At 45.0% G+C, this 11,001-nt stretch overlaps 1 protein-coding gene across 1 annotated transcript in view; it reads right to left on the bottom strand.

Moving 5' to 3' along the window:
* UHRF2 (ubiquitin-like with PHD and ring finger domains 2, E3 ubiquitin protein ligase) overlaps positions 1 to 4,707 on the bottom strand; it is a 113,076-nt gene extending 108,369 nt beyond the window's left edge. The window contains exon 1 of the mRNA XM_011969886.1: positions 3,904 to 4,707. Within this exon, the coding sequence (XP_011825276.1) occupies positions 3,904 to 4,056 (153 nt within the window). The 5' untranslated portion in view covers positions 4,057 to 4,707. The remainder of the gene's footprint in view (positions 1 to 3,903) is intronic.
* Between the last annotated feature and the right edge of the window lie 6,294 nt (positions 4,708 to 11,001).

Here is an 11,001-nt window from a genome sequence, read left to right as displayed (position 1 = left end):
ACGTTGAGGGTATTTCTACATTCAACTCCTGGTTAGTTTCTACTCAATGACTGTCATGAGTAAATACAAGCTGTTTCAAGTGGTACTTTTTAAAATTTGATTTGACAAGAAAAAATGTCGTAAGAGCGTATGTCTCTAAGCAAATGTCTAAGCATATCAAGGCATGAGGCCCTATAATAAGTTATATCCACAGTAACATATAACCACCTTTCCTCATGCTTGCTATGACAGGCTTTTTAAACCCAGATTATCGACTCCTTCCCTAATTCATAGGTACTCCCTTCAGTTTTCCTACAATAGTGGCCATTTATCTACTGCAATAACAAGTTTCACACAACTTTATTCCACAAAGCTTCACATACTATGAAGAGCTGTGAAGTGTTGAGATGATTTACTTGAAAAGTACTGAAGTTCTTCCATATTTAATGAAAGAAGACTGAAAGTTATCTCTGACACTCAAATTATGCTCTAAGTAGGGAAAAAAGGAAGCGGTCATTTAGAAATTACAAACATATGAGTCAGAAGGATGTAACTTAGGTCCACCAATGTCTCAAAAGTAAATGTTTGAGAACTGCCATACTTGAAGATGGGGATGCAGGATTTACAATACTTAAGAAGCAAAAATTGTTAGGATTTTTTGTCAGACCACTCTCTAAATTTTACTGAGTTGAAAGAAGAAATTCCAAGTAACAAGAGGAACTACAACAATAATGCAAGGGAATACTAGAAAGCAAATGCCAAGTGGAAGTGGCTGAGAGGGCAGTGGGAAGTCATTCCCAAGCAACTACTGACGAGCGCTGCCAGTGAAGGGCATAAGTTAATAACTTTCATGTATCCATCACATATTATATATATTATATACATCACATATAATATATACATCGATACTCCTTTAAACAAGCAAGTACTTTTATATTCTGTGTGAAAGCCAAGGGGGAGGGGCAACTTTTTTCTTCAACTATGGTTCATGCCCCACATTATTATCTATTTTAAGGCCATCTCTACAGTGGTAAGGAGTGAAAGAATGACAGGAGAGGGAATCCTTTAAAATAGGGAAAGCTCTGGATTCTCAAAAGATTTAAAGATTCACCAACATAACTCTTCCTTAAAAAGACCCAATCCCCGCGTTCCTCAAACTCAACTTCCCAGGTAAGAATGTTCACAGCATGTTATTCCACTCTAACCAGAACTTATAGCTTTGTATTGCAGGTTTCCACTTTGACACTCAAAAGTGGAGTCAAGGCCGGGCACGGTAGCTCACGCCTGTAATCCCAGCACTTTGGGAAGCCGAGGTGGGCAGATCACCTGAGGTCCCAGATAAGAGATCATCCTGTCCAAAATGGTGAAACCCCGTCTCTACTAAAATAAATACAAAAAATTAGCCGGGAGTGGTGGAGCGCCTGTAGTCCCAGCTACTTGCGAGGCTGTGGCAGAGGAATCGCTTGAACCCGGGAGGCGGAGGTTGCAGTGAGCCGAGATCGCGCCACTGCACTCCAGCCTGGCGACAGGGCAAGACTCCGGCTCAAAAAAAAAAAAAAAAGTGGAAGTCAATTAACACTGCTTCTCCAACTTCATTTACATACAGATCACCTGGAGATCTTGTTAAAATACAGATTCTGCTTCAGTAGGTCTGGCGTGAGGTTTCCAGGTAAAGCCAATGCTGCTGGTCCTGAGAATCCAGGGACCATACTTTGAATAGTAAGAGACTAGTAGGAGACTATCTCTCAACATTCATTTTCTAAACTCTGGTGTTATCAGAATCTCCCGTGGGGTCTTGTTAAATTTAACTACTTGCAGTTCTGGGGTGAGCTGAACATCTATAATAAATATCCACAAGCGATTCTGATACATACCAAAGATTAAAAGCTGCAACCTAACACACGAATGGAGTATGGGGGGCGGGTCCACTTAAACAAAAATAAATGTACTGTCTGCCATTTATGACGTTTTTCACTACGTGGCAGTAAAGCATTTTGAAGAATGGGTACCTTTTCCCAATGAGGACAGGTATTTTACAGGATGGGGACTTTCTGTTATGCCAATCCAGTAGCTACCTGCTACAGGTAAGCTAACTCATCTGTGGAGCTCCAAAGACCAAGATAAGATAACACTCTTGCCATAGCTACCTGTCAGCTCATAAGGAAGCGAACACACAGCTGGTACGAATGACCTTCCTTTTCTGTCTCCAAGTTAATGGCTGGCACCAAAGGTCTATTCCTCTTCCCTACTGGGCTGAAGAAACCAGAGTACTGAATTACCCACTAGGATCCTGGAAGAGAAGTTCAACGGTTATCTTCAGTTTTCCCTGGAATCTGGAATGAGCTTCCAGGTTTACTGAAAGTCTACTTTGTTGCCTTGAATTTAACCCAATCCCATATGTGATCATTATTTTAGCATATTTGATAATAAAGATTTTAGGGGTGTCGCCCAGGAACATCCTTCATTTCTATTTCTGGTGCTGAAATCACCAGTGTCCTAGGAATTCATGTACTATTTGTCCCTAGCTAGAAAATAAAATGCATCAGACGATTACATGCTTTTTCAGTTATGATCAAAAGGAAACAATATCAGCCACCTGAGGCACAGCAAAACAAATCTAGGTAGTATTTAACAAGTGTACAATTATTTCAAAAGCAAAGCTTACAACTAAATACCTGTTTTTACAAGTCAAACACTAAGGAGTCAGTACAAAACTCGCTGCAAACACAAATCAAAGGTGCTATAACATTATTTTAAAGAGAGAAAGAAACGGGGGGAAAAAAAGCAGCTCTCTCCTTCCCAAAGTGTAATTTGTTACTATGAAATTTCTGGACAGTCTTCGAAGACTAAGCCTGTGAAGCGGAGGAAAATATTCCTTTTAAGTAGTTTGCGACTGTAGGCTACTTCTACCGAATCAAAGAGCTACACTTATTTCAAACCACAGGATTGGAGCCAAACTGTGGTCTATCAATTCAGAATGCCAACTTTTTAGTGTATTAACAACAACATGAAGACAAAGAAAAATATGACGGGTCTGAGTGGCTAGGGGTAGAGACTGTAAAAGACTTATGGAATAGGGAAAAAAAAAAATCTTAGACTGGCCAGACCATAAAAATTCCAGAGGTGCCCACAGTCAGCCTTCAAGTATGCACCGCTGGCTATGCTTCAGTGCCGTGCTAAAAGCGTGAACGAGATGAGTATTAGAAGGCGAGAAGAAGAGCAGAAGAGTCTTACACTCCTTTTCACTCTGGCCTATATTGGGCAGTCGTAAACTCGGCACCCGGTTAAACCGACAGCTGCTTCATGCCCAGGTCTCCCTCGAGACATTCCAAACCTAGGAGAGGCGGCGAGGAAGAGGGACCAGAAGTTCTGGAAACCCTTGGAATCTTCAGTTTGCGCGAATCCTACCAGTCAGGAAGCAGAGGTATGGTTCTTGAAAGCTCAATGCCTGACTTTTCCCCCTTTTAGAAGCCGAAGACGCGGAAAAGTCACAGAAGCGAGGCGAACGCTCAGCCGGGTCAGCCAGCTCTCCCGGTCTCCCGCGCGGAGGCATGGCCGCCAGAGCCCTCTGCCCTCCCCGCCCTCTGGGGGCCCCAGGCCCCGCCGAGCGCGGGAAGCGAGGGACCTCGGCGTCCAATGTCTACGGCCGCTGTCCTGCCAAAAACAAACGGCGAGGTATTTGCGCCCCGGACACCCTCACCTCTGACCCCGCTCGGCGCACCTCCAGTTCGGGCTGGCAGGGACCCACTCCCTCCCATCCGGCGGGACGGGGACCCGCACGCTGCGCCTCGCGGGGGCTGCCCACCCGCAGCGGAGCCAGGCGACAACAGAGCGCGGCGCACCGAGCCCTGGGACCTGTGCGTCCAGAGGAGCCCAGCTGTTCCGGCCCCCGGCTTCGCGAGGGGCGCGGCGGGCGCGCCTCACCTGCTTGCCCCGGTAAAAGAGGCGCTGGCATTCTGGCCGCACGTCGAACAGCGCCCACACCCGCTCGCGCAGCTCCTCAATCGTGGCTTTGCGAGACACGTCCTCAATGGTGCACGTCTTGGAGCCATCAATGGTGCGAACCTGGATCCACATCTTGGCGCCTAGAGAGGAGCCGGTCCCCTTTGTCTCCCCCTGCGCTCGGGGCGCCGCGCCCTGCCCGGCCCGCGCCGCTTCCCCTGCGGCTCGGGCCCTCCGCGACAAGCGGGCGAGCGCGCGCACTGGACCTACCGGACGCCGGGCCCGACAGGCAGCGGCGACTCTCAGCCCGCGCGACCGACCAGCCGACTTGAGAAGAGACGACCGGAACCACTCTGAGACGCTGCCGCAGACACCGCCTCAAAAAGAGGAAGAGGCCATGTCTGCGCCGCGCAGAGTGTTTACTTATAGAGCTGGAGCTCCCACATGGAGGTCACGGCGCCAAGCCGGATCTCGCGATATCCACGCCGGGCTCCGCCTTAAAGAGGAAGCGGCCCGAGAGACGGTTACAGACCCGAGGGAACGAAAATGGGCAGGCGCGGAGAGGGCGGGACGGAGGGGCGGGGCTACCAAAAGCCGTTACTTTCCCCACCACTTGCACCTGGCCCCTGGGCACGCCCTCTGGCCTTTGGGTTTCGGGCGGTTGCGCGGATACCCACATCGGTTGCCGTTTTGAGGACTCGTTTCAGGGCTGAGGGGACGGGCGCCTCCTCAGGCTTAGCGAATAGGGGTCTTTGGTCTCAAAAACACACCAAAAATAAGAAACCCTGGCGTGCTCTTGTATAATCGTGGAAAGGGGGCGCGTGCGGGTGCGGCCTAAACTTCTGAGAAAGAACTGAAGGAAACGTGCGCGCTCCACCGCGCTCAACAGGAAAGCTCCCGCCACGCGGCCATGCAGGTCGGGTCGCCCGGGAAAGACCCCAGGGGCCCTTCCTGCTTCGCGAACACGTTTCCTGCCTGGCCGCAACGCTGCTTTCGCGCGGAAACCCACGTCCGAGGGTTTCCCGTCGCCTGGCGGAGGCGGCAGCCCCAGGCCCATCCTCAGGCCGCGGGTCCCGCTGGGATCGCCCTCTCTGACCTGCAGCGCTCCCAGCCGACCCTCCGGCCTTGGAGGCGCCTGGGCTGCTTCCGGAAAGGCCGCTCTCTAGCTCGGGATATTTCCGTTCGTAGACCTTCCGCGTTAGGGGTGCCTTTGGCCTAAGGGATTGCGGGTTTGCGGAAAACAGTTTTAAATAATGCAGAGCTACGCGCCTCCGAAGAAAGAACTCCAAAGACCCTACTAGGATTAAACTCTCAGAAGTAGGCCCAACGCCGCGCTACCTAACAGGGCTTTCCCCCGCCCCCTTCTTAATCCTTCCCTGCTACAGCGGGGGAGTTGGGGTAGGGGTGAGTGGGTTTATTTTAAATGAAAATATGTCTTCGCAAGAAGGGAGACAGGATATAAAAGAAAACAAAACAAGACAACTTGGACTTCATATTTTCCAAAATTGGTAACTTGAATATTCCTATCGGTGCTAATTATTCCCGTAAAGATAAGAGTATCATTTTTTTTGGGTAATAAACTAATAAACAGCTAAAATAATTACAAGCACAGACAAGACCAGTAGTATATCATGAAAAAGAAGAGAAAGGCCGGGCGCAGTGACTCAGGCCTGTAATCTCAGCATTTTGGGAGGCCGAGGTGGGCGGATCACTTGAGGTCAGGAGTTCCAGACCAGCCTGGCCAACATGGGGAAACCCCATCTCTACTAAAAAAATTTGAAAACTAGCTGGGCATGGTGGCAGGTGCCTGTAGTCTCAGCTACTCGTGAGGGTGAGGCAGGAGAATTGCTTGAACCTGGGAGGCGGAGGCTGCAGTGAGCCAAGATCACGCCACTGCACTCCAGCCTGGGCGATAGAGTGAGCCTCCATCTCAAGAAGAGAGAGAGAGAGAGAGAGCAAAAAAAAAAAAAAAAAAAAAGGTGGCCCAACACAGGAGAGAGAGAAAAATTAACTGCACATACATATTTTGGGTTTCTGCCCCTGTGAAAATTTCAGTTACTAGAACCTCTAAATATAATTCACATGTCTGGCCCTATTTTAATTAAAACAAATATCGAGTATTTATTACATATGTAAATGAGAGATTTAGGTTGGTGCAAAAGTAATTCCGGTTTTGCCATTACTTTCGATGGCAAAAACCGCAATTACATTTGCACAAACCAAATCTACCTAAAGCACACTTACTACCTATCCCAGTAAGGCAAAACCATTTACTATTAATGGTTTTGCCCAGTAAGGCAAAACTATTTACTATTATAAGGTTATTCTGTGGCCTCGTGGAGTAACGTTGTTTTTTTTTTTTTTTAGTTACCTCTCACAAAACAAATTACAATCTAGTTGAGATAAGATTTAACAAAAAGAAAATATTAAAGAATAGTTTAGTACCAAATATGTTGGCACAAACTATGATTAGAGATGAGAGAAGGGGAACTAGAATGATTAAGAAAAGGGGAAGTAGAATGATCTGGAAGCTTAAAGATAACTGTACAACTTGACATGAGTTATGTGATACATAGTAGTAGGAGGCAGCATTTAAATGTTCAGTTCATGGATTGAGATAGACCGGAATTGTAATCCCAGTTTTACTGCTTGCTTAAAATGTGATCTTGTACAAATTACATCCTCAGTTTCCTCAATGTAAAATGGTGCTTGAAATAACCTCATGAATGTAAAGTGGTTTGCATACTATCCCTTAGTAGTACACAATAAATTATTTTAGTGCTGTTGTTATAGAGAAGATTTAGATAAACAGAGTATACCCAAAGAGGAAAGAGTGCTTAAACAAAGACAAAAAGTATGCATTTTCACAGGTCTGAAAAGACTGCAAATCAGAGAATGGTTGACTAAATAGAGAAGGGCAGCGTGTGAAAATTAGCATTCAAAGCAGAAGATTTTTGTGGGCCTCAGGGAAAAATTAAGATTTTTAAGGAGTAGATGGATGTAATTAACTATGCATTTGAAATAATAGCAAAAGGAATCTGGACAGATGCCTTAGGAAAAAAGTAAGGAAGAAGGAGATGAAGGGGAGAATTTACTGTCAGAAAGTTTAGGGAGGAGGCAATTGTGTCAGTTTTGGTGAAATTAGTGGCAGTAAGTAGGAGAGGAGAGGATGTATTCTAGAGTATTCTAGAATATTGAGCATATAAAACTTGTGGGATTGTGGATATAAAAGATGAGGAAAATGGAATGTTGAGAACAGTTCCCAAGTTTCTAGCTTAGGAGATTTAAATTGATGGCTTGGTCAGATGGTGATGCTCTGAACTTGAAGAGGAGGCAAGTTGGGAAAATACAATGAGTTCCAAATGGGCTGTGTTGCGTCTGAAATGCATCCGAAATATAGCATCTGTCTAGCTGGAGATGTCTAACTGACCACTGGAAACAGAAGTTTCAAATATTGAAGAGAGAGAGGAAAGTTCTTAAAGAGGGACTTTTTAAGACCTCCTGTACACACTCTTATGAGATTTATCTTTCTTAATGTGGTGGGGCTTTAATGGAGAACTGGGGCGGGGTGGGGATAAGACTACTGTCTCAAAATTAGGCATCTACTGAGACTGTATAGGATTTGTGTATAGATCCCAAACGATCGATGTTGTTTAGGACAGAGTTTAGAGATGTAAGACTCAAAAATGATATATGTGTCCTGCGCACCAAATGAATTACATCTGGAAACATAAATTTACATATGCAGTAGGCAACTTAGGGTATACACAAATAATTGCAAGTAATGATTCTATATATAACAAAATACACCCTTCCTGTGTTTCTCCACGTAGTACTATGTACTGTTTTCTCTCTTTGCCTACAATACTGTTGTTGTGTTCTTAGGCATCTGCTCAGTTGTAAAGACAAAATAGTTCTCTGACAAAAACCACAATATTAGACAGTTGGTTTTTGATTGTTTGTTTGTTTGTTTTTGAGATGGATTCTCACTCTGTTGCCCAGGCTGGAGTGCAGTGGTGCAACCTTGGCTCACTGCAACCTATGCCTCCCAGGTTCAAGCAATTCTTGTGACTCAGCATTCCAATTAGCTGGATTGGAAGAACACACCATCACGCCCGGCAAATTTTTGTATTTTTAGTAGAGATGGGGTTTCAACATGTTGGCCAGGCTGGTTTCGAACTCCTGGCCTCCAAGGATCCACTTGGCTCAGCCTCCCAGAGTGTTGGGATTACAGGAATGCGCCACTGTGCTCAGCCAAGACAGTTTTAGCATATCATGCCTTACTACCAAGTGTGTAGCTGAAACCATTTGGATATGAACAGGGAAAAATAAAGAGAAATTATTTACATGGATGAAAAGCAAATACTAAAGTTTGTACCATCACTCATGATCCAATATTTGTTCAAGTCAAGAGGCGAAACAGAAAAAGGTTGATTGTAGAACAAATTCCAGAATCTTATACTTCAGAATGTCGTGTTTTTTAACTACTGTCTCAAAGCTAGTAACTTATTTTTTAAAAGTGAATTACAACCTATCCTCTGAAGCTATGATTAATACCTTTTCATCTGCCCTTTTATGTTGGATGTCTTCCTTTTTCTCCTCCAGGGCCACTCTCTACCTGTTTGCAGTCCTAGAGTCCAAGAGCAGGAAGAATATAGAGGCAGTACCTCAAGCTTCCAACTGAGGTTGACCAATGGGGAGGGAGCACAGACAAAACCTGCAGGATGTGAAGAGAATGATATCAGGATATTCCCGTGACTCTCTCCCTGAAAGACCAAGTCAGACTGTCTCTTACCTTTACATGATGTCACTTGTCCTCTTCAAGTGACCTGCTCCAAATGACTCACTCTTCCATGTTCTGGTAACCTGTCTTTCCCTCCCCTGTTGCTTTGGGTTTAGGGGTTGTAACATATTTGCAGTCACTAGTCCTAGATGCATGCATATTCTTTCCATTCCCTATATCTTGTTCCATACTCTTATCATTGGTCCCATTGGGGCGGGGAAACCATTAAATTCTCTTAACTGGAGGATTTTGATTATAATCTCTAATGCTATTTTAGAAAGGACTACATGTTACAAGAAATGCACTAGAATTTCCATTGGCTAAAAAGCACTTCATATGGTTGCTCATTACTTAAATTAGTCATATTTTAAAAGGTGTGCTCTTTCTTTTTAATACAATCATGTATTTTTACTATGAAAATCTACTTTAGACCTCATTCTGGTCTAAACTTCTCTTTATGAAATGGTGAAATGATTTGCACGAGGACATGTAACCAATGAAAGAGTGTTATTGTTTAAACCCCTAGTCTCCTTCCTCGCTGGCCAGTGTTCTTTAGCTTTTAGTTGACCCTCTTGTTTCTCTGGAGGCTTCCCCTTGAACTTTGTCCAAAGAACTTTGAACTTTGTCCAAAGAATAAACTTATTTTCTGCAGTGAGTGACCCTGGTTCTTTGGACAATCTGATAGCTCAGGTAGGAGTGGGGGCCTGGGATTCTCACTAAAGACTTGTAGTGTATCCCCATTTTCAATCTTATGCCTTCCTCTGCCTTCTGCAATTTGTCCTTCCTATTGCTGAACGTTTCTGAGCGTCTTTGAATCAATTAGCTCATTTCTTACACCGACGACAGTGTTTAACAAAATTTATGAGGGCTGGGCACCGGTGGCTTACACCTGTAATCCTAGCACTTTGGGAGACCAAGGTGGGAGGACCACTTAAGGTCAGGAGTTTAAGACCAGCCTGGCTAACGTGGTGAATTCCCATCTCCACTAAAAATACAAAAATTAGCCAGGCGTAGTGGTGCATGCCTGTAATCCCAGCTACTTGTGCCTGTAATCCCAGCTGAGGCAGGACAATCACTTGAACCCAGGAAGCAGAGATTGCAGTGACCTGAGATCGTGCCACTGAACTGCAACCTGAGCAACAGAGCAAGACTGTCTCAAACAAAAAAACAAACAAACAAAAAATTATTAGACTGATCCTGTACTAACCCCCAGCAGACCAGACCAAACCAGCATGGAGTCACCTGTGCTAACTGCTACGTAATAAAACTGAACTTTGAAAGGGGCTAGTTTTCAAATAAATAAATAAATAAACCAGGAAATTCATAGCAACACAGCCACCAGAGGGGCCCCAGTTTACCTGAGCCTGCATGATAAGAAAGTTCACTCTAGACCACGTATGGTGGCTCACATCTGTAATCTCAGCACTTTGGGAGGCCAAGGCAAGTGGATCACCTGAGGCCAGGAGTTCAAGAGCAGCCTGGCCAACATGGTGAAACCCTGTCTCCACTAAAAATACAAAAATTAGCTGGATGTGGTGGCACACGCCTGTTGTCCCAGCTACTTGGGAGGCAAGAGAATTGCTTGAACCCAGGAGCTAGAGGTTGCAGCTAGCCGAACTCGTGCCACTGCACTCTAGCCTGGGCAACAGAGCCAGACTCTGTCTCAAAAAAAAAAAAAAAAAAAAAAAAAATTCACTCTGTTTTAACCCTATGAGGAAAGGAACTTTGAAATGGTCAATCTGCTTTCTGCTTTCTTCAGCCCTTTGCCTATAAAGCCAACCCCCTCTGCTCAGCTTGGCGGAACACCCATTCTATTTTACAGAATGAGATGTTACTCAATTCCAGAATCACAAAAGAAAGACAATTAGATCTTTAAATTTGTTGTAATTTTGTGTTTTGACATCAGTTAGGGTTCAACATCCTAATCATAGGGTTAACTTAAGGTTCAACTTCTGGGTAGGCTATCACATGCAACTTACTTTGCAAAAAAAATTGTAGAGATTTATAATAAAAGTACTTTACTATCTCTCACAGTTTCTGTGGTACGGGAATTCAGAAATGGCTCAGTTTAAAAGCCTGAATCTGGCTTAAGGTCTCTCATGCCAGTACCATCAGATGGGGGCAGAACTGGAAGAACAAGGACAGGATAGTTAGGAATTAGCTAGGTCTCTCTCTCTCTCTTTGTCCCTCCTACCCCCCGCCCCATCTCTCTCTGTCTCTCCTCTGTCCTCTCTCCTCTCTCTCTCCCTTTCTTTAAGAAGTCTCAGGATCTCTCCATGTGATCTCTCTCTGTGGGC

The sequence above is a fragment of the Mandrillus leucophaeus genome, unplaced genomic scaffold (assembly GCF_000951045.1).
Source record: "Mandrillus leucophaeus isolate KB7577 unplaced genomic scaffold, Mleu.le_1.0 Scaffold92, whole genome shotgun sequence".
NCBI classification, from domain to species: Eukaryota; Metazoa; Chordata; class Mammalia; order Primates; family Cercopithecidae; genus Mandrillus; species Mandrillus leucophaeus.
The sequence above is the reverse complement of the archived record's forward strand: the minus strand, read 5'-3'. Positions and strand labels throughout refer to the sequence as shown.